This window comes from Gadus morhua, chromosome 21 (assembly GCF_902167405.1).
Source record: "Gadus morhua chromosome 21, gadMor3.0, whole genome shotgun sequence".
Lineage (NCBI taxonomy): Eukaryota > Metazoa > Chordata > Actinopteri > Gadiformes > Gadidae > Gadus > Gadus morhua.
This window is the reverse complement of record NC_044068.1, coordinates 20,251,541-20,275,047: the sequence shown is the minus strand read 5'-3', so window position 1 is coordinate 20,275,047 and position 23,507 is coordinate 20,251,541. Positions and strand designations below refer to the sequence as shown.

The following is a 23,507-nucleotide window of genomic DNA, read 5'->3' as shown; positions in this document are numbered from 1 at the left end:
CAGTGTCGAATCCTGTGTTGTTGCAGAACGGATTGAACTGAGGCTGTCCGCTGAGATGGGTACATGCTGCAACATATTAACAGTCTCTATTTCAGCTTCCACTGAGCCAAAGGCTGAACACTCAGGCAGGTAAGCTCGGCTCAAGGTGTCTGCTAACACCATCTCTTTTCCTGGTAAGTAAACAACATCAACGTCATACTTTTGAATACGCATCATCATTCTTTGTAGTCTTTTGGGTGCACTCAATAGTGGCTTTCTCACTATGTTCTCTAAAGGTTTGTGGTCACTTTGTACAGTTACCTTGCGTCCATACGTGTACTGATGGAATTTCTCCAAACTGAAAATCATTGCTAAGAATTCCTTCTCAATTTGGGCATAGCCCTTCTCTGTCTGTGTGAGTGCTCTGCTTGCGAATGCTACGGGCTTACCCCTCTGGACCAGTGCTGCGCCCAAACCAGTGTCTGAGGCATCACACTGCACAGTCAATTCCTCCTCCGGGCTGTAGTACTTCAGCACCGGTGTGTTTGAAATAGGCTCTTTCAATTTGAGAAACGCCTGGTCATGCTGTTCTGTCCACTCCCATTCACCGTCCTTGTGTGTCAGGTGCCTGAGTGGCTGACAGTGGTCAGAGAGATGAGGACAGAACTTAGCCAGGTAGTTCACCATACCCAACAGCCTCTGAACTGCTTTCAAATCTGTTGGCTTTGTCATTTGTTCAATGGCACGTACCTTTTCTGGATGTATCCTTACACCATCCGCTGTCAGGAGATGTCCTATGTACGTAGTCTCTTTTTCCTTCAGCTTGAACTTGTCTGCGTTCAGTTTAATGTTCTTTTGTCTGCATCTATTCAAAAACAGTCTCAGTTTCTCATCGTGGTCTTGCTGTGCCATTTCTTGTGTCTCACCTTGTCCCGTGATCAGCACATCATCAGCAATGATGTACAGACCAGACAGATCCTCCAGCGCCTGTGTGAGCTTACGCTGAAAGACCTCTGGTGCGGGGCTGACCCCCATTGGAAGCCTCAGCCATCGGTAACGTCCAAATGGCGTAGCAAAAGTAGTCAGAAAACTTGACTCTTCATCTAATTTTACATGCCAGAAACCACTTTTCACATCACATACTGTAAACACTTTTGCTTTAGCCAGATCTGGGAGAATGTCCTCAATCGTCTGCAATGGGAAGTGACTACGCTTCAGCGCCTTGTTCAAGGGTCTTGGATCAATGCATATCCGTAGCTTCCCATTCTGTTTTTGGACAACAACCATTCCATTGATCCAGTCTGTGTTGCATTCTACAGGTGTGATGATTCCTCTGCGCTGTAGGACTTGAAGTTCAGCCTTCAGTGGTTTCATCATTGCTACTGGCACCCGCCTCTTTGGCAGCTGCACAGGTTTCACTGTGTCGTCAATCTCCAGCTTGTATTTTCTTTCAAGGCAGCCATCACCCTTGAACACGTCAGCATACTCTGCTTGTATCTGCTCCATTGTCCATTGGCCCCTTGTAGTCTTAATTTCTGGCACTGTTGTAACTATGCTGTCAATTGCCATAATATTTTCATAGTGCACTTTAATCAGCTGCATGCCCTCACTGGCCCTTTTGCCAAGCAATGGCACTGTATCTCCCTCATCCACAACTTGGAACTCCAACTGGTACAGCTTCTGGGATTTCTCAGCTTCAGTTTGCATTTTCCCAGTGGCTTAAGCTTGCTTTTGTTGTACATCACTAGCACACTCTTTGTGTCTTCGATCTTTGTGTTTGAATCAAGCAGATCAATTGGAATTATATTACAAGTAGCACCACAGTCTATTTGAAATTTCACAGTCTGTTTTCCCAAAAGCATTCCAGCAAAGAGCTGTGTGTTGAGTCTTTTATCAGAATCTACTGAACTCACTGTCTCAATCTCTTCTGCAGTTACACAGAGGATTTCATCAAACTCATCACTCTCGTGTTCTGCTACATGGTGCTTGTTGTTTCTTTCTCTGTTCCCTTTCTCTTGGTTGCTGACCGGCTTTACATTTAGCTGCAAAATGATTCTCTTTGCCACACTTTTTGCACGTCTTACCGTATGCTGGGCATTTCTGCTTGCTTCTCTCATGTGATTTGCCACAAAATTTGCAGTCCACTTTATCCGCTGGCTGTTGTAGTGCCCTGGTCTCTGTATTGCATGCACCTCCTCCACTTTAGGTCCGGAGATGGTTTTGACGTTCTCGCGCGACAACTCCGAGGCTCTGCACAACTGAATGCATGTGTCGAGCGTCAGGGTCTTCTCGCGGAGCAACCGCTCCCTCATGCTGACATTGTTGCCTCCACACACAATCCGATCCCGAATGAGCGAGTCTCTTGAAGTCCCAAAGTTACACGTCTTTGATAACACTTTCAGGTCCGTGACATAACAGTCTATTGCCTCACTCGAACCTTGGTTTCTCGAGAAGAAACGGTAACGTTCCACGGTCTCGTTAGCACTAGGGTTGCAGTGAGCATCCATTTTATCAATTATGTCCTTCATCTTCCAATCAGACTTTGCTGTCTCACCCATGAGCGTGTCCAACAGCTCTCTGCCGCTCTCACCAACAGATAGCTGAAAAGTTTAACAGTTTTCTTCTCGTCGTCGTCCACGGTTAAGTCGGAATACAGTAGAAACTCTTCCCTCCAGGTTTTCCATGACTTTGCGAGATTCCCTGAGTCCATGCATAGCTGTTGGGGAGGTTTTAGCCCTTCCATGTCGGTTGGATGAGAATGCTAATCCCTAGCCAAACTTATATTACTACTCTCCTAACGTCGCAGTAGCTCCTCCCGCGAAACGATACTTCGACTGGTCAAGTCCGTGACCGCTGCCACCATGTTTAATTCTGCTCCTTTTCTCTTAAATGAACTACAGAATTACTTTATAACAGCCCAACAGGGCAACTCTTTATTAACTCACTGGTACAACCTACGTGCATCTCTCACGTGTTCCTCTTACTTCCGGTGTCACATTCCTACTTGTCCGTGTGAACACAATTACTATTGTAACAGCCCTTAACACTAATATTCAGAAGAAAATATGTGTGGCATTCAGTCCAATGCTGAAAATATATCTGTGGCATTCAGTAGGCCAATGCTGTGGTAAAGTGTGTAAAGTATGACCAAGTGTTTCTTTCTGTTCAATAGATAGAACTTTATCAATCCCCTGTAGGAGAAATGTGTTAATGTTTGTCCCTATAAAACAATAATGGTAAAATAATAAATACAAAACACGACAGTAACTGAGTAGGTCAAACCGTCCAATCTGAAGGCTCTACTTAACCACTCCCCCTACTCACTTCCACCAATGCGAAGCGAACAGAACTGAGTAGGGGAGGGCGTAGCCTAACTAGTTTGTGAACGACCCAGAGAAACGCAACTCAAATTCAATGTGAACATATATGAGGCTTTAATAAAATCCCGGACGATTTTGAAATTCCGACACACATTTTTTAAAGGTGTGTCAAAAAGAGGGCATGTCCGGGCAAAAGAGGACGTCTGGTTACCCTACGTGTGGCGTGTGAGCGTGTGCATGGGTTGAATTGCGTGTGTCTTGAGCCGAACGCGTGAGACTTGAGAGCCCTGTTACCGATATTATCCCGGATATTGACAGTCGCAGTTCAGCAAAAGAGGCGTAGAGGAAGAAGGGGCCCGGATGTTGACAGTAATGGTTGTGGAACTGTGCAGCGCCGTATAACGAATGTATTAGATATGCAAATTTGATCGGACCTGACTGGAAAGTATTACCCGCCACAGTGGCGGGTGAAGTGACACAATTCACCCGCCACCATACAAATCCACCCGCAAATGGCGTGTGGCGGGTGTTAATTTCCATCCCTGACACACACACACACACACACACACACACACACACACACACACACACACACACACACACACACACACACACACACACACACACACACACACACACACACACACACACACACACACCAGCAGTGCAATACATTTGACCTTTCAGATTCTTCAGTACAATTAATTTTACATCTCGCATTTTTAGCAATGATTTGCGCTTTTCATTCAGCGGTCACTTTATTTGTGTCCAACCATTTACATTTCCTTAAGTGGTGTGCATGTTTACAGTGTTTACTCCATTTAGACATTTGAACTTTTGTTCAAATCCCTTCACTTTATTTAAGCCATTTAACATTTCTTTATGTCTTAATCTATGTGGCTTTATTAAAAAAATATTTTCAACCTCACTTTGTACTACAGCACTCACTACCGCTTTTTTTGCAGGAAATGCATTTTCTAGTTATTGTTAGTATCGTTAGTATTATCATTAATAATGAATATAATTATTCAGTTATTGAACTCCATGGATTTAAGAATAACGTCACAATAGTTTTTAATAAGTAGTAGTCATTTTTAACAGGCACACATGTCGTATCCTATTGATTGGCAGAGGACCCTTCAAAGCAACATGGCGGCCACCGGTGGGAAGTCTGTTTTGTTCGTGTGTTTGGGTAAGAACCGATCTGGCTCATCGTCAGAGCTCACTGCGATGACAAATAACATGTTTTAACGTATATCATGATAATATTTTCAAAAAGATGTCACGGTTGGCCAAAGAGCATCTGTGCCAGCCCTTAACGAGATTAATGAAACGTCAGCCAACAGAGCTATCACATACTAGCTGGCAGGTTCTACATCACTATTATATTATTATTTACTGCTAACAGGCCGGGTTTAGGTTAAATGTCTCAAATTGTGTGACCAGTTTCCCCGCAGGTCCGACGGGTTTTGACGCTATTGTTTAAAAAGGACAACAACTCTTAGCTGGCTGTGGGTCGTAGTTCATTTTAGTGCCTGGTTGATATTCAATTATTAACATTAAGCTGCGCCACATACAGCGCTGCTTGAGATGACTGATCAAATTGGGTACAATTGTTCAAGTGACATTAAATCAGGTTGTCAATAAGTGGGTGACGTAGATCACACTGTTTTGACTCCGCTCTACGTCACACACGTGTGATCGTGTAACCGGTTAGTATCTGGCGTTGTCTTTGGATGAAGAGGCCCAGACCAGGATATCTTTGGAGGCGATCTCCGTTTCTTCTGACAAAGGTGTAAATAACAACACTATCCTCCGGTCAACTCTTATTAGCGAGAGCTCTTATACAAATTAAATAACGTGAGAAATATGTTAGCGTACGACACTAAGTTTAAGCTAGCATGTAAACTTAAAAATGTACTTTAAAAGAGGCTAAAACGTGGACATTTCTGTGACCACAGTGTCGCTCACCTCTCCCAAGGAGTACAAAATCCTAAAGGGAGAGGAAAAAGCGTGAAGCAATTTTATAGGGGGGACCCATGAAAGTGAACGTCGGGGTACAGAAACTGAGTCTCAAACGTTCCACATATTGACTCAGGAAATGTCAGGTTATAACTATTAAAAAAGATTTTGTAAAATTATAATACTACATATTACTGATGTATATTTCACTCTGCTACACATATTACTGCTGTATAATTGGCTCTGTTACAATGGAACACATCACACATAACGTGTTGATTTGGGCATCTGCTAGTGTTGGTCCACTGTGCTTTATTCAGTCCAGATTCAACAAAGCCGTCAACCAGTTGGAGCACTTCATGCTTGGAGATGCTGACTTCTTTTTCCAGCAGGACTTGGCACTTGACCAAACTGCCAAAAGTACCAAAAACTGGTTCAATGTCTTTGGTATTACTGTGCTTGATCGTCCATCAAATTAGCCTGACCTGAACCCCATAGAGAATCTATGCCAAGAGAAAGATGAGACATGAGACCGAACATTGCAGAAGAGCTGAGGGCCGCTATTGAAGCATCCTGGTCTTCCATAACACCTCAGCAGTGCCACAGGCTGGTAGCATCTATGCAACGTCGCATTGAGGCAGTAATTCATTCAAAAGGGCCCAAACCAAGTACTGAGTACATAAGCATGATTATTATTTTCAGAGGGCTGACACATCTGTATTTTAAAACCTTATTTATTGATTCCAAATTTTCTGATAATTTTAATTTGAGGTTTTCATAAGAAGTAAGCCATAATCATCAAAATTATAATAAATAAAGGCTTGGAATATCTCATTTTCCATGTAATGAGTATATTATATATTAGGCCTAAAAAAAAAAAAAGTTTGGTTCCTGTTGGTTGTCAGTTGAGGTCATAGGTAGGTAGGGAATTTATTTTATTTTTATTTTTATTTTTTTCCAGCGGCAGCGAATGATAGGTGGGTTGTTTTCATTTAAAGAGCCAATGCCATTAAAATCACATTTTTCCTATTGTTTGTTAAATAACATAGGTCCGAATAAGTTTGTGAGCTGTGGTAAGTTTGAAATCGATGCAGTTTGTCTGCTGAATGCAATAGGCAATGAAAGGAAAAAGGCAGAAGAAATGAGCCGATCTGGATAAGGTGACACTGTGACGTAGCGTTGTCAAATTATTATTCATGGCCCTGCCCACTTGGTTGGTTCGTAACCACCCACAAGAATTCTGAAGGAGTCGTGATTGAGCTAGTGCTAAATGCTAATACATGTAGTTGCTTAGTTCGTAGTAACAGGCTAGTTACAGAATTTTGAATGCAATGGCAGAACGACATCGAACTACATGAACTGCGACATGCTGCCTGCCGCCGGTTGCCGCGAGGCACCACCGCCGCGAGGCACCACCGCCCGGCAGCGGGCAGCCGGGCGGTGGTGCCTCGCGCCGGCAGCAGGCAGCGCTTGGTTCTGTCTACTACAGATTGATGTGGAAGTGGAAGAACCAGAGACGTCGGAGAACCCGACGAAGTCCTTTGTGATTCATTATATCTTCTGGACGTGCACACAGCTTTTGGCCGTGATAATATGTATTATTTGATATAGATATCTATGTATTATATGATACTATTTAGATATAGAGCAGAGCTCCAGGACTGTAACGCAAGTGTTGTACACTTCCTTGTTATTTGGATAACCGTTCTGCTGTTGGTGTGATGGCGCATAACACGTCGGACTCTCGTCTATGGTATTTCTACAACTAGACCCGTAGTGGGGGTTATCTCAGCCATGGTTGAGAATGAATTGGGGGAAAGGAACTTTGGCTTTGACTCCCTGAAGTCATGAACCACGACATGGAGGAGAAAGGGATTGTTGACCGCGGTCGTCTCCCGGCGGAGCCTCGCTGCCGATGGACCACCGCCTCGGCTTCAGGATGCGGTGATTAGCGCTGACCGCTGCCGAGGCGGCGGGAAGCAGGGCTCAAGCGGGATACATTCGCGGCCAACAATCCCTTTCTCCTCCATGTCGTGGTTCATGACTTCAGGGAGTCAAAGCCAAAGTTCCTTTCCCCCAATTCATTCTCAACCATGGCTGAGATAACCCCCACTACGAGTCTCGTTTTAGAAATACCAGAGACGAGAGTCCGACGTGTTATGCGCCATCACACCAACAGCAGAACGGTTATCCAAATAACAAGGAAGTGTACAACACTTGCGTTACAGTCCTGGAGCTCTGCTCTATATCTAAATAATATCATATAATACATAGATATCTATATCAAATAATACATATTATCACGGCCAAAAGCTGTGTGCGCGTCCAGACGATATAATGAATCACAAAGGACTTCGTCGGGTTCTCTGACGTCTCTGGTTCTTCCACTTCCACATCAATCTGAAGTAGACGCGGTCGTTTGAGATTCATAATAACCTATCGTCTGGAGGCTCACACAGCTTTTGGCCGTGATCATATATATTATATATTATATGATATAGATATCTATGTATAATATGGGTTTCTAAGAGCCATTGCGATACATCCACCGTAAACAGAGCGCATGGTACCGTGGCTACAAGCTGCTCAGGGCCAGGTGATAATATATATTATATATTATATGATATAGATATCTATGTATAATATGGGTTTCTACGAGCCATTGCGATGCATCCACCGTAAACAGAGCGCATGGTACTGTCAGTGGCTACAAGCTGCTCAGGGCCACACCCCCACCCCCCTCCTTGACCTGCCTTGACACGCCCACCGTATACAGAGCGCATGGTAGTGGCTACAAGCTGCTCAGGGCCACACCCCCACCCCCCTCCTTGACCTGCCTTGACACGCCCACCGAAACAGCGCGTTTGGGGGAAGCTCAATGTGCGACTGTTTCGGAGTGACTGTAACGCTGCACCACGGCTGAATTTCGGGGACGTCTTTGAATACTGTGTTTGTGGCCCATACCTATATTAAAGCATCATAAAATAGAATGGCATTGGATCTTTAAAAACGAGAAAATTCGCTCATCCTTGTACAGAATGAAGAGGTGCTGTACCAAAACGTAATTATAGTTTGCATCAAATCATATTTTTTTTTTATTTTTTTTTTATAAAGCTCATAAAATAATTTGGGTCTCACATAAATTGACAGGGTCGGTCGGAAACCGGAACCAAACAAAAAAATTTTTTAGGCCCTAGTTTCACCTTTTCAGTTGAATTATTTTTTGGGGTTTATCATTGCTGTGGAATGCAATTACTTTAAGTCGCTATAACCAAATTCCCCTCACTTGAACAAGAGCTAGGCTACTGCTTCTCTGCACGTCAATGCACATGGCTGATGGAATGCAAATTCTAACCAAGCCATCGTTAAATTCTGAATTTAGAATCAAACAACTTTACAGATATCTGTGTATTCCTTTTTAAATATACATGTCCAAAGATTTTCTCATGCCCCATGGCTGATTTTCAATCATGCTTTGTTTCTTCTTGTGCCTTTTAAAAGGGAATATTTGCAGATCCCCGATTGCTGAAGCAGTATTCCAGAAGATGGTGACTGATGCTGGGACTGTGGACAAGGTGAGAACATGGGGATTTACTATTTAGAATAACTATTTATTATCATTCATTTGTAATCATGTTTTGGGGATGATATACATATCATAGTCTAATTATATATTTTACAAAACTTTTAAAAAGCAGTATTTTCTAACCAATGTCAATCCTTATTACCAGTGGTTGAGTTGTAAAATAAAAGCCAGGGAGGATTGTGGATTTTAACTTTTAGGGACAGATCATTTGTGCTGATGACAGCGCATATGGTGGGAGACCAACGGTGTGATAATTATTATTATTATTCTATATTTTTAAGACCGATGACTGCTGTCATCGCTCTTATTTTATCCCAAAAAAAGCAGCTGATCGGACGCATCAAACGATTCGGAGGCATGCATTACATTTAAGGATTTTAAAAACTGATTCTTATTTATTTATTTTTTTAAATGCATTCGGCAGAGAAGTGAGACTTGCGTTGCTCACGGGTTGGAATGAAAGGGAGAAAACGGGACAGAGTTGCCTGCGGAAGTGATCTTGCCTGCTTCACGCTACCAGTGTCTATCTCGTATGGTGTGGAATGAGGTTGTGAAGGCACTATTGCGCAAGCACGCAGGCGCGCAGCAAGCGTGCCTGCGTGCGTGCTTGCGCAATAGTACGCAGGACAATTTCCCTTTTCAAAAGCTAAGCCATAGCTCTTCCCAAAAGTGTTTGATAGCTCAGTGTGACGATGTTTGTAATGCTATTGTGAACCAGCACCAAATCCTTCCATTTTTTCTCACTGTCAATTGAGTTCTGAGAAACACCCCTACCCCGCCCGATACTGCCCAAGAATGCAGTATCGCTGTCAAATCTGTTCCTGGGAAAAGTAACGTTGCGCCGAATTGAAAAAGGTACTACTTCTCGTTACCATATTTTCAGTAGTTACGCCTAACTTGAGTCTCTCTTGACCTTCCTTTCCGTGGTTCTTTTTGTCTTCTAAAGCCGAAGTCCCTCAGGTCAAGCTTTCCTTGTCGCTTGGCCTTGATGCTGAAATCACCTGCGCATGCTGCGTATGTCGCTGACTGAAGTGACATCAATTAGTGTGTAAATAATATAATAGAGGCACCCAAAAATTTAAAGCAGCCAAGTATCAAGAGGGCAGTTTGTTGAGTCGATTTCTTTGGCACCTCTATTATATTATATACGGTAGCCGGTAATCGACTTGTGTGGACTTCCTGGTAACATGGAACACATTTTATGTGTAGGGACACTAGTAATGCTACTGCAGAGGTTTGGTGCTATTTTGAGCAATATTAGTGGTAAAAAAATATATATTTGGAAGTGTTCACACTGCCCCTAGCTAATAACATGGAAGCCATTTTGGATGTTACATTGCTCCGGGCATTCACGGGCAATCTCTATACTCGATTATCAATGAAGAAATTGTCTGGAGAGCTTATTTTATGGGTCCTCATGTCGCAAAAAGATCCTTGATTCAATCTTCGCCGGAATTAGGGCTGCACGATATGGGCAAAATATGATATCCCGATATTTTTTGGCTGAATGGCGATATACGATATATATCTCGATATTTTCTATAGAGTGGGTTAGATGGTTTTTTTCGAAGTCAAAAGCCACATGTGAGATGATGCAAGCACTTTTATTAAAACATAGGTCAGTATGACTGCAACATGTGATTTTGTGTCGTTATTTTCAACAGAATTTAATGAACATGTTAAAAAAAAAAAGGGACGTTTTTCACCTTCTTCACAAAATAATCACCTATGCAGAGAACATTATAAAGCTGTAGGTTACACACATTAGCTACCAATAAGAGCATTGGCTTCGTCGCATTGTCCTGTGTACTACGGTGAGAGTTTCAGTGCGCCGTAACTTCAATCCCCCGCCCCCTCCCTTCTCCGTTCCATTTGGGAACATGTTTGGTTTCATTTCGCTTGTTTCGTATATTTAATTAATTAATTAAGAGCGTCACCAGAGGGCGCCCCCAACACATTTGCCGAGCGCCGGCCCTGGTTTCGGGGCAGAAGAAACTGTCGCGGCCTGTGATGCAGCAGCACAGCCACAGAGTATTACGCATTCCTTATACTGCACTTTGTACCGCTGCTGTAAATGGTGGAACAGATTTGTCGTGCTTCCACTTTTAGTCGCAACGGTTTTGCTACACTCTCTACATGACCTGCAGCTGCTGCTCATCTGTTTTTTTTTAAACCCGAACTATTTCCACATTATGGAGCCGTTGTTTTTCCTCTTTGAAACAATTTCATCTACCGCCGCCGTCTCGTTTTCTTTACGGGTATCATCCATGCTTGTTGTGGGGGGGCGGCGGGGGCGGGAATGAGGCGTCTTTGCACACGGCACGTTCGGAAAGACAGAGTGGGAGGGGGAGGGGTCGCGCTCACAGTCTCCAAGGCAAGCGCTGTAGACGCTTGAGGGGGAAACTGACAATTTTAACACATATCGATATAACCGATATTGTCAAATCTTGTATCCCCGTGGAAATTATATCGATATATCGTACATAGCCGATATATCCTGCAGCCCTAGCCGGAATTACACTTTAAGTAGTCAGCATTCACAGGGTTTGTAACTTTCTGATCAACAGCAAAGTGAACAAACACAGAGGGTATCAACGTCTCAACAGCATAGTGAACAAACACAGAGGGTATTAACATCTCATCAGCATAGTGAACAAACACAGAGGGTATCAACTTCTCTGAACAGACGTTCTTAAATAGCTTATTGGTCAGAGGTTGCTGTAAAGTTGTCTCACAATATTCTGGACATCACAGTATTCCGGACACTTTTCTTGCAAATTCTATTTATAAATACTTCTGTGTCATGGGCAGTTTATATACAACTGTTATCCCTGATCCCTCCTCTTTCGACCACTCCCTTCTTTAAAGAGTCTGATTTTGGGGAAATCAAAGCAAGTTCCCAATATGAACCTTTAGAAAATAGCAGGGGTAAAGTTTTACGGCTACACGCTTCAAATAATTCATATTATTTCTTACACAACATAGCCCATCACTTAATATTCAAATACAAAGTTCTCCATTTGTTTTACCGCCCCCGAAAATAATGAGACTCAGATGCAACATGTTGAGAATGTCGACCAGCCAACCAACTGACCCACCACCAGCCCCAATCCAGTCTAATGTTTAACTTGAAACCAAAATCAATGCAAATTCAATAATGTACTGTTGTAATATTGTTCAGCTCTGCGGCCATACATCCTAACCAGGGAAGGTTTTCCATGCTCTGCCCTGCCTAGTGGAGGATAGACAGTGCTGCCACCTCCACCTATGAGATTGGAAGTCCTCCCGACCACCGCGGGCAGGCCTGCATGAAGAAGCACGGCGTGCCCATGAGCCATATAGCCCGGCAGGTACCAACACCAAACTGTTAGCAGTAACTAGCCCCCCCCCGCTTTGTGTTTTGCAGTGGTTCATAGACAGTGGTGCCACATCTGACTGGAATACAGGCAGTTCACCGGACAGCCGCGGTCTGGCCTGCCTAAGGTCGCATGGCATTGAGACAAGCCACAGGGCACGACAGGTGTGTGTGTGTGTGTGTGTGTGTGTGTGTGTGTGTGTGTGTGTGTGTGTGTGTGTGTGTGTGTGTGTGTGTGTGTGTGTGTGTGTGTGTGTGTGTGTGTGTGTGTGTGTGTGTGTGTGTGTGTTAACCTCTTCACAGGCCTCGATACCTCAGATAATTAGCTAAATACTGTTCCGTAATTTAAATCAGATCCACTGCTGCTAATTTGGTATTACTTATTTTATGATGCACTCTCCTCATACAATGTTACTAAATCTGTATGTGGGTATTCTCATGAAACCTTTAACACTTATTTAATGATATTAAGGAATTGTAATTATTTTACAGTGGTAAGAATAAGTTTATGCACCCATGCTAAAGTTGACTAAAAATAGGAATAAAAAAATCATCTTTTGGAAATTTATCTTAATTGTTTATTAAAACAAATGAGGAAAAATCCAACCTTTTAGGCCACCAATTTTCTTTGCGAATGAATAATGTATCTTAAATAAATAAATATTCATTAAAATACAGGGTGCATAAGTATAGGAACCCCTATGTTAAAATGAAAACCGGCCTGCCTCTATGGGAATTGAACATAGGGGTTCCTATACTTATGCACCCTGTATTTTAATGAAGAACATTTATTTATTTACTTATGATACATTATTCATTCGCAAAGAAAATTGGTGGCCTCAAAGGTTGGATTTTTCCTCATTTGTTTAATTAAGGCACTAAGATCGATTTTCCCTCAAGATGATTTTTCTATTCCTCTTTTTAGTCAACTTTAGCATGGGTGCATAAACTTATCATACCATTGTATATTGTGACTCCTGAGCAGGACCTAGGCGACTGCCTAGGGCGGCAAATGCATTGGGGGTGCCCTCTGGTGGCGCCCTTAATTAGTCAATTAAAATAAACGAAACAAACGGAGAAGGGAGGGGGCGCGGGAGCAATCGCCAGGGCGCCCGAAACCGTCACCGTAGTACGCAGGACAATGTCCCTTTCAAAAGCTAAGCCATAACTCTTCCCAAAAGTGTTTGATAGCTCAGTGTTGCGTTGTTTGTAATGCTATTGTGAACCAGCACCAAATCCTTCCATTTTTTCTCACTCTCAATTGAGTTCTGAGAAACACCCCTACCCCGCCAAGCACCTCACATCGAAACTTTCAGTGTTTCCCATACATAGACCAATGTGTTGCGCAGCGCCACAGAATGAACCAAGAGCGCCACAAATTGATTCTGCTATTTTTTTTTCGCGGTTTTTAAATATAAATATTGTTCAGTTTATTAATCTCCGTGTAGCACTCTTCCTTCCTGTTATTCTCATTCACACACGCACACGGAGACAAGCGGGCATAAATGCCAATGATGCGATGGTACCCTACCACTTATTGGATAAACCCACGTATCACTGATACATGCACACGCACTGACAGCGGATTCGCCCGCGCCTCCTCCCAACGCGCCTACAAAGGAAAACCCGAAGCAGCGGGATATTTGCGATAAATGTGAAATGCGGTTAAAGTTATATATTACGGTGTTAGACCCCCAGCCCGTTGTGCTGGCCATTTGAATTCGCTCTGCAGCAGGGACTGAAGATCGGGAAGTGGGCCAATCCACTTTGAAATGTATTTTGTGCGCGATTGCTCGATTAGGCGAATGAGAAACGCCACACACACACACACACACACACACACACACACACACGTCCTACAAGTCTTGTTGCTAGAGTTAACCAGGTTTGAGCTTGTTTCATTTCTATTTTCTCATCCTTTCCCCATTGTTGTCATTTCCTGTCCAACTCCAGTTGTCTTATGAGTTTGACCCACTGGACCCCTTCGTACGTACCGGGGCTGCGTGGTTTATTCCACCAGTTTCATTAAGTCATGCCCTGTCAAATACTCTGCACAACATCCTTAAAGATGTGCTGCTTTGATCTCCTCTTTATTTCCCTTTCAATGTCTGCCTCTCTCTAGACCTTCTCTCTATCCTTTTTGGAGCATTATTCATCTATCTATTTTCCAACCACTAATCGTGATATTTAAAAACGGTATATTACATTAATTCTATATACTATATCTATCGCATACGACTCATGTTACTCATAAATTAATTGTATAGGGGCTTTATATTGTGAATAAGTATGTTGTTACTGTGATGACTACTCCCATTTAATTACAGCTGATGGATGTGGCGCATAGCAACAGTTATGAGACTGTCTGAGAGGCCCTTCTGCATGTCGTGGAGCACATGTCTGGACAGCCCCGCCTCCAAAGTTAACCTTCCCTCTGTCACATCTGTCCTCATCTCACCTCCAGGTGACCAAGGAGGACTTCATGAACTTTGAGTACATTCTCTGTATGGACGACAGCAACATGAGGTACAGTTATTTGGCATGAGGTTGCGAGTGCTCTTTGTTTTTTTATTTTAAATTTTCATGAATCCAAATGTACTGGCCAGGCAGGCATTGTCGCAAACAATCCAGGAGGCCTCCTACATCAGATTCAACGGGCAAGCACAAAGCCCACACAGCCTTCATAGCTGCTCATTGACCAGGGACTTAAATACCATCTAAAACCTTTTTAAAGGCCATAATTAGCGTAATAATTCCATGTGCATTGCTGTGATGTGATAGTAGGGCAAGGAGAGAAACGTGGTCTTGACAATCATTCAGATGATGAGGGTGACCCTCACAGGCGTACGTTGGCTCTGGATGGAAACGATTGGTCTTTTGTCCGGGGTCGGGTCTGGCGGATGGGCCACTGTAAGGACAAACCAGGTTGCATAAAGACGGATCTCCAGTCCTCCTATTCCCACACACATCAACACAGTCCCAGGGAGACAGCGACTGAGCCCCACATGTCGACGCAGGCTCCAGCTAATGAGCAATATCCATCCCCCCTAAGCTGCTTCCAAAGGCCAGGAGCTGGGTTATGTTTGGCTACTTTGAACATTGTAGGATCAGTTTGAGATCACATGCCCATGGCAGATCTGATCTTTAAGCAGCTTACCGAGTTCTTTGGATACCTCGTCTTGCTGTGTTTTTCCCCCCATTCCATCCATTTAAACTGTGAGCCAAGTGTTAAGCTGACCAGACTGGGAAAATAGACCTTAGGTTCTAGAGAAAGTGGGTGAAGTCCGCAGAGTAAATACATAAATAGATTTCATCCTGCTGTCAAGGTGCTTTATCAGGGGACCCTCTGTTCTAGCTGTCCTCTTCCTGCTTTGTTCCTAGTGAAATATGCCCTGGTTCTTTTTTTTCTTCTACTGCATCATAGGTCATCAGGTTGTTTTCATTGGATTATCGATGGTTTTCACTCTAGTGTTTCGCATTGCGTTTGGACGCTCAGATCCATAAAAAACCACAACTACCCACATTTCCTCAGTGAAACTTTAAGCAGGTGTCTCAAAGCTATCTAAACAGATTCAAGTGTCTTTTGTTTCCAGTCTTAAATTTGCAGAAATAATTAATACTGATACTGTATACGTAAATAACAGCGAAAGTCAAGGTCCTTTATTATCGAAACCTTGCTGGCATGCAACCCTGTCCAGTGCCAGGAACGATGTTCTAGAAAAAGTGAGTCTATAATACTTTTAACTGCATCACATACTGATAATCAAGTCCTCGGGGTTAATTTTCACCATCTGCATTTTTCACAGTTGGAGAACCAGAAGTTGACAAATGGGGTAGCTGGGTAAATGGCTCCTCATAGTGTGAAACGGGTTGGCATTTCCTGCTTCCTCTCAGACATGCTGATCCTTACCAAACAATTATAAACATTGGTGTGCTTTCTATAGATAGACCCATAGACCTGGGATGCACCAAGCCCTTACATTCCTGCATTTATTAAGGATGGACTTTGGGGTGCACCGTCTTTTGGTATGAATTCCAGCACCTAGCTCAGGGTGAGTGGGTAACCAGGTACTCTGGGGGCTCAAGCCCCACCGTCGTCTGTAGGTGCTGGTGATGTTCATAATCCCCATCAACAGTCTCTGGATCTTTTATTCATCATCTGTTGGACATTGTTTAAATTATTCTTTGTTTTGCTCAGGCTCTGTTTCAACCCTTGTTTTGTATTTGCAGCGAGCTGAAAAGGAAGGCGAAATCTGTGAGCAACTACAGTGCCAAGATTGAGCTACTCGGTTCCTATGACCCCCAGAAACAGCTGATCATCAAAGACCCATATTACGTAAGTAGTGTTCTTGTTGGAGTGGGAGCACGCCCCTTTAAATTTGGAGATGAATCGTGATCGCTCTGCTCTTTCTTTTTAAATGCTGCTCTCCTCGAGATCTGGGAACAAGTGATAAGGATTTGGAGCCTTTTAAATGTTTCTCCTCTCCAAACTCTTTATAACCTCAGATCATTGTGTCCCCTCTGACATTCATCAGCCAAGTATGCATAATGCAAAGATTTATTTGGGAGGCTTTTGTTGAAATACCCATTTTATTTGGCATCATCATTCAACGAGAATTGATCTGCTTTGGACTGCTGGCTCTTTGACATTATGATCCAACGAAAACCAACCTTGCCAGGCTTCAAATTATTAGTTTGTGTCCGAAGCACCAGTTGTTGGGCCAATCGTTCCTATTGAAAGGTGGTTAGTTGGCATTGGTATTGCCACTTCCACAAATCCTGATACTGAGACCATGCATCTCCTGACATCTTTATTGTCTTGCAACCTTGCAGGCGTGTTCACTTTCCCCCATGGTGTATTTCAAATTAACTTTGCCTCTCCTGCCATGGCTGACACCAGCCCTGGCCAACCGTTATGGTGTGTTCCTGAATCCTCGGACGCCAGCCTTCCGAGTTGCACGTTTGACGTCACTTCCGGTCTCGGAGCATTCATAGCGTTCCTGTTCGTCATTGTGATTGTGGCATGAAATTGGCTAGTCGCTGTTTACTGTTAGCTACATTAGCCTCTTAAGCAAACCAGCCCGAAAACAAACAACCCAACTTTAAATTGTATTGCACACACAGCAAGACCATGCAATGTATTAATTGGTGACCGGAATAAAGTAGCTATTATCAAGTGTGTAAGAGCATTTAAAATCAACATTAAAATGACCTACGTGGTACAAATACAAAAAATCTCTTCACGGGCGCAGCCATTTTGTTGAGAGCGCCATCTCTGCTCTCGGTCTACTCTCAGATTTTTGAAAGATGAAGACAAAAAGGGGGAGTGCCTCCGAGAAATGCAGAAAGAAAGCTGGGAGACCTCGACTTTCGACTCGGAAGTTCGAGGATTCAAGAACACACCATTAACTCTCCACTTCACTCCCCTCACTAATGTTTCCTTTTCTCTCCTGCTTGTTATTTTAGCCCTATGAATCCTGCCTGGTTAGGTCATATTGGCCCTATCATTGGCTTTTGGATGTAGTTGGAACTAATTGGTGTCGTCTTGGACCCATTGCCTTACAAACAAAATAAATGTGGTACTAAAATGTGAAGTATAAATAGTTTACAAACTTATAATGAGGGCCCAGAGACATTGAATGTATACTTGTCAAACATCTAAAGGGGGCAAGAGATCATTTGTGATGACCAATAAGTCAAACTGTAGTGAAATGCAGTCGTCGGAAGACGCTGAGCTGATTTCAATTTCAATGACATTGCTTTGTTCTTTGGTCATGATAAACAAAAAAACTGCATGGATTAAGGTCAATGTAAGATCAATTTAGTTTTAGATTGTTATCATATTCTGAGCCGGGCTAGCTCTCAGTTCTTTCAAAACAATGTGAAGCTTGCATATATTAAATTGGTCGCCGTTAAACATCATTTCTGCCTCCTTATCTCGCCTGAAGGGAAGCCAGGAGGACTTTGAAACAGTCTACGAACAGTGCGTGAGATGCTGCAAAGTGTTCTTGGAGAACAATTCCTAGCAACACCATGACTGGACCAATGCTATGATTGGCCCTCAATTGTTCATTATGCTATGTCCTCTTAACACTCATCAACTGAGCCCAACTAAGCCACTCGTTATAATACACTGGCCAAGACAACCCCTGTTTGTTTGGCAATGATCTTCAGGAGTTGCACTGTATAGGGATATAAGCTGTGTTGTGGTGATGAGAATTGGTCATAAATAAACTGTTTTAAAACAATTGTGGCTTTTTGTTTTAATCAAATGTCCATATGATCGATGAAAAGGATTCCATCTGATTCTCAGGCCAGCCAATAGATGGTGTCACATGACCCAACATTTAAGGAGGTTAAACTGTCTAGGTTAAAGGTCAAGACCAGGGTCAGAGTTAATGCTGGACTAAATGTTAATCTAGATGGGTATTATGCTGGATGTTTTTGGGTACATTTTTAGCCTTTTTCTATAATGTCTACATTGTATGCAAAAAGCCAGCGCCATTTAAAACATTCTAGATGTTTGTATTTCTATATGGCCTACAATAAATATGTTTTAGAAAAAAGTGAAAAATTAAGGCTTCTAAAGTAATCCTATGTTTAGGAAATGTAATGTTTAGATACAAAATATTAAGCATTTATATGTTGCCTTTTTCCATTCCATTCACACTGGGACTTAATTAAGAGCTTTGACTAAAGCCTTGTCCCTAAAGACGCCTTCACAAATGTGCTCATTTTATTGTCAATGCAAACGCAACAGAAGCCATTTATATTATATCAATGTTATAATTTATTAAATATATTTAATTTATTTAAATATATATGCTTTTCAACACCCACTTCATAAATGGCAAACATGGTAGTTAGATTATTCCTTTCAAGCTTTGCCTTACAGTATACATATTGCACTTTGTATAGATGTTTATAATCTACAGAATATACACTGGCAACTCCAAAATATATTTGATAGAATATACAACACTAAACCAAGGTTTGTCGGGTGCTATTCATATTTAGTGAGTGGGACCAGTGCTGAGAAAATGGTCCTGGGTTGTTTTTTTTCTCTCGTAACGACATCCAAAGATTAGAAAATGTTCCTTTTGGTGCAACTAATAATTGAAGAGTAGTTTTCAGTGTTAGCACAAGCAGACGAAGGTAGTAGGCCTTGGCCGAGGTCCTACATGGCGTGTTGTCCAGGAACAAGTGCAGTATGGCAGGCCCAACACAAGCTTTAACACACATCTGTAGACGTCAGAAACCCCTTTCTTCAAAAGATCCTTCCGTTCTTTTCAAAGTCAACCGAACACTGAAAAAATAATGCATCCCTTTTGATTCTTTTAAGCAAAAAATTAATGCCACTTTGGTAATTTTCTGATGTTTGGTCGTGTGTGTCCACCTACATTTTCCTCTTCCATTTCACTTCCATTTCTTTAAAGTCTTTCTTTGGCTTTGGTTTTACAACCTCTTATAGGTGGTGGACCCTGGTTTTGGGGGGCTGTAGGTGGTGGGCCCCGGGTGTAGGGGACCTGTTGGGCTAACGATCCATGTCCAGGACGGTCAGACCACTGCAGGACCATTCTGGACCTTTCTGCATAGTTGGAAGGTCAGAAGGAGTTGGCCGCAACCGGTACAGTCCAAGGCACTTCTTTATACAGATGTGTTTGTTCACCTTCTCGTCCTATTCCTCTTTGGCTGAGATTCATGAGCACTGCTACAACCTAGAATGAAGAGGGAGTCGAATTTAGTCCACAACGAAGCATGTGAAGTCAATAAGGAGAGGGCTTGATTTTCTTATCACTGCGTACACCCACCCTGTGTTTCTTTATGGAGTCAAGTAATGAGTGCAAGTACATATCGTTTATAAGATCACATGGTCAATAACTGGGACCCCCATCAGTGCTTGCGATCCTACGGAAAAGGTACTCATAATTTCCTTTAACTTAAAGGACAAATCCTGTGTAAAATGGATTTGGGATATGTCATCATCATCATCATTTGGGATATGTTTTGTACGATAATGAGTTGGAACGTTAGTTTTGGAGCACAAAAACCGCATATAGACGAATCCTTCAGTTGGCTGTTTTTAGCCAATTCTATCAAAACGCTATAAACTCGGAACGATAGGGGCATGTGTTATGGTAAAAAACTAAATCGCTAATTTAAACCACTTTAAAGGCTAAAAGTAGCCCGACACTTCTTTGGTATTATAATAAGGGTCATAACATATAAAATGAGGCATTGATAACTTTGTAAGTGCACAGATTGTTTATTAAAAAGGACATTTTATACACACAATACCATCAGTAGATCCCCCGTCGATGCCAGACTCGATAGGTAGATTAAACAATCTGTACAATAACAAAGTTATCAATGCCTCGTTTTATATGTTAAGACCCTTATTATACTACCAAAGAAGTGTCGGGCTACTTCTAGCCTTTTAAGTGGTTTAAAATAGCGATTTAGTTTTTACCATAACAAATGCCCCCATCGTTCCATGTTTATAGCGTTTTGGTAGAATCGGCTAAAATCAGCCAACTTAAGAATGCGTCTATACGCGCTTTTGCTCTCAATCGAACATTCCAAATCGTTATCATATTAAACATATCCCAGATCCATTTTACACCGGATGTATCCTTTAATGCTAAAGGTTACTTAATTTCTGCTGTTTTATCGCTATATTTAGTAATGTTTATTAATATTTTCTGATACCATTATATTGTCTGCTTATTTGCCCGTTGTATCTGTACTTGTACTATTACATCTCATTGAGGATCATTTTTCATTCCTTGAACAGTTTACGAAAGTCTTTGCTCTTTATCGTCTTCTGTAACATCATGACCTTCGTAATCCAGGCGTTTGTAAATTGGTGGTTCGTTGCTTTTTTTGCACCAGCCGAGAGACATTGCGAAACTCATTCATCCATGCATTTATTTCCGGTCTTGATAACTGTGATTCCCTTTCGGGATGTCTTAGCAAGACATCCCTGAACCGCCTGCCTGTGGTCCAACGTGCTGCCGCTCCTGACAAGTCCTCCATGAGGTCTCCTGGGACACCTTGACTCATCTCCTCACACTGGCTTCCCATCAATTTCAGAATCCTGTTCAGGATTCATTTGAGAATGGTTTAAAGACCATCCATTCACTCCCTCAGTAGAGACTGGTCTATATCTATCCATATATCCATCCAATCATTCATGCAGGAGAGAGTCTCTTGGTGTACCTGGAGGGTGCTACCCATCAGTGCACTGTGGGCTGCCCGCTAACCGCCGGAGGAGTCGTGCACACCTTTTGAAGTCTGAAAAGAGAGTGAAGAAATCAAAGCATGTCCATGTATAAATAAAGAAAACTAAATATATTTATTTATTTATTCATTTATTTATTTTGAAATTGAGAGATAATATTCTGTTGTGTGCATCAGCCCGGATCCTTTATGAGAACCATTCAGACATTCAGACAGTAATCTTGGGGGGTATTTAGTCCAGGACTTACAGGTAGGTGTTGTACAGTCCCGGGTGCTGTGGTACAGCCTGTAAACGTGCTTCCGACACTTTGGACTGAAGTACAGAGGTCCTTGAGAAATAAAAAACAGATTCTGAAATCCAAGTCACTCTCCCCGTAATTTCCATTCGTTTCGGAGACATTAGTTATCATTCCTCATTAGCTTATTTTTTTTATAGTACTATCTCCCATGCGCACACACACTCTCCTTACCTGTTAAGTGTTGTATAAACTTTTCTTTCTTTGTGATATCTCTAGCTGATATTGCTGTGCAAGATAAAAAGGTGGGAAAAGGCGGGGGGGGAGATGGTCAGCTTCAAAACGATTAGTCCAACTAAACATCAATACCACTTGGAAATGTTTTCCAGCAAGTTGTAGGAATCCACGGCCAGCTCTCCCACTCCAAAACAGCCTACTCACCCACAGGAGTGTCCGCCATTTCGGTTCCAAAAGTGCGTAAAACCCTTGTCCCGGTTGGAGCTTCCCTCCTCGCTGCTGACAAGCGGTTGGCCGTCTCGCTGTGGCTGTGTGTGTCCCGGCTCCTGTCCAGGTGTTTTACCATCGCAGCGTGGTGCCTCAGGCTATGTTCGTTCCTCGCCACCGTGGCGGATTCCCTGGTGTCTCCAAAGTGTGCGCTCAGAGCGCAGAGCAGCAGCAGGCCCATGGCGAGGTGTTGGGGTCCGCTCATCGCTGTCTTGGACTGATTGACAATGAATTCTTCTTCTTCTTTGGAAATGCGTTTTAAAAGACACATGTGGAAAATAGGTTGGAGGAAAAATAAAGAACCGGTCCTCTAGTGCATAAAGGTTTCCTCACACGCGTTACATTCCTAGGAAAGGATGCATTTTAACAGGCCATGTTAGGCTGTACTGAAGTTTTGAAACGATCGGAGCCTAGGAACTTGAAGCGCGTCCAAAACCATGAATCCAAAAGCTATTCCTTATTATATGGTATAGTCCAATGAATGAATATGATGTACTTATCACTATCAAACTAGTAGGCTGTCATTTGTAGTCCTCCAGGAGTGGAAACCAGCAGAAGGAGCTGCCGTCCGTTCCACCGGTGAGATGTAGTGAGCTCTCCAAAGGTCCGATGGTCTGAGGGTCCTCTCTCTCTTTATCCTGACTGAGGCCCCCAGTCCCATGAGGATAACTCCGCAATCCAGTCTTTAATTACAACAACATCGGGAGATACCCGTAAAGGAAAGTTCACTTTAGTTTCCCGACCATCGATCCTCCAGTCCTCAGTCTGCTTCTCTCCTCCACTCTGCGTCTGGAAGCTCTTCGCCCCTTTCACTGAAATCGCATCAAGCGAAAAGCAGAGTTGATACTGGCCTCTCCTCTCTATTGTCCTCAGAAACGACCTTGGTGTTCTAAGAAAAAACAGTCCGGTTTGCGTTTCTTGTGTTTTTTTTAATCAATAATAGAATCGATATCCCGGTCACGCACTCCTTATGCTTGGACATGAATTACGCACAGCTGTTTGTAACACCGCTCTGGGCGTGCGGTTTGGATACTAATTTCCCTCCCCTCAAAAAGTGTTGGACTTCTCTGCTGTATCAAAATGCACTGCTTAATAAAACAACAATTATAACCTCGATGTTTTATCATACTCAAGATATGTTGGAAATCACAGCAATGTTGAAATTCCCCAAATGCTCACTCATGCAACAAGTGCCCGGACGCGCCATGAATGTTAAGAAGATTTAGGTGCGACTTAAGTCGTGAGGTTGCACTGTAGACCCATGGCCGGGTCGCTAATCACAATGTCATGTCTTTAGTCGACATGTCATCCTGTGAATTAACACC

The 23,507-nt window shown here is 42.7% G+C and overlaps 2 protein-coding genes across 3 annotated transcripts; one reads left to right on the top strand and one right to left on the bottom strand.

The window, feature by feature from the left end:
• The first annotated feature begins 4,402 nt into the window (after positions 1–4,402).
• Positions 4,403–18,450, top strand: acp1 (acid phosphatase 1). Of its 2 annotated transcripts, none has more exons than XM_030345432.1 (6): positions 4,403–4,491; positions 8,763–8,836; positions 12,084–12,197; positions 14,667–14,728; positions 16,433–16,538; positions 18,151–18,450. In XM_030345432.1, the coding sequence occupies exons 1-6, from the start codon at positions 4,407–4,409 to the stop codon at positions 18,226–18,228; spliced, it is 519 nt and encodes a 172-aa protein (XP_030201292.1). In that variant the 5' UTR covers positions 4,403–4,406; the 3' UTR covers positions 18,229–18,450. The 2 variants fall into 2 exon arrangements, with proteins under 2 accessions (XP_030201292.1, XP_030201293.1); XM_030345433.1 differs by lacking the exon at positions 12,084–12,197 and adding an exon at positions 12,254–12,367 and having other exon boundaries at positions 18,151–18,328.
• Positions 18,451–18,795: 345 nt separating this feature from the next.
• Positions 18,796–23,186, bottom strand: alkal2a (ALK and LTK ligand 2a). Its single transcript, XM_030345431.1, has 5 exons — positions 22,120–23,186; positions 21,913–21,966; positions 21,691–21,771; positions 21,422–21,496; positions 18,796–19,920 (listed from the first exon to the last, which is right to left on the bottom strand). Exons 1-4 carry the CDS (start codon positions 22,451–22,453, stop codon positions 21,432–21,434), a joined length of 534 nt encoding a protein of 177 aa, XP_030201291.1. The 5' UTR covers positions 22,454–23,186; the 3' UTR covers positions 18,796–19,920; positions 21,422–21,431.
• Between the last annotated feature and the right edge of the window lie 321 nt (positions 23,187–23,507).

What these genes read in the sequence shown, in the direction of transcription:
- acp1 (XM_030345432.1), top strand. Translation starts at nt 4,407, where the DNA reads ATGTCGTATCCTATTGATTGGCAGAGGACCCTTCAAAGCAACATGGCG. An exon ending in TGAGCCATATAGCCCGGCAG is followed by an intron (nt 12,198 to 14,666) that starts GTACCAACACCA and finishes TCTCACCTCCAG; the next exon opens with GTGACCAAGGAGGACTTCAT. An exon ending in TCATCAAAGACCCATATTAC is followed by an intron (nt 16,539 to 18,150) that starts GTAAGTAGTGTT and finishes TCTCGCCTGAAG; the next exon opens with GGAAGCCAGGAGGACTTTGA.
- alkal2a (XM_030345431.1), bottom strand. Translation starts at nt 22,453, where the DNA reads ATGTGTCTTTTAAAACGCATTTCCAAAGAAGAAGAAGAATTCATTGTC. An exon ending in AATGGCGGACACTCCTGTGG is followed by an intron (nt 21,967 to 22,119) that starts GTGAGTAGGCTG and finishes TATCTTGCACAG; the next exon opens with CAATATCAGCTAGAGATATC. An exon ending in GTTTATACAACACTTAACAG is followed by an intron (nt 21,772 to 21,912) that starts GTAAGGAGAGTG and finishes TTATTTCTCAAG; the next exon opens with GACCTCTGTACTTCAGTCCA.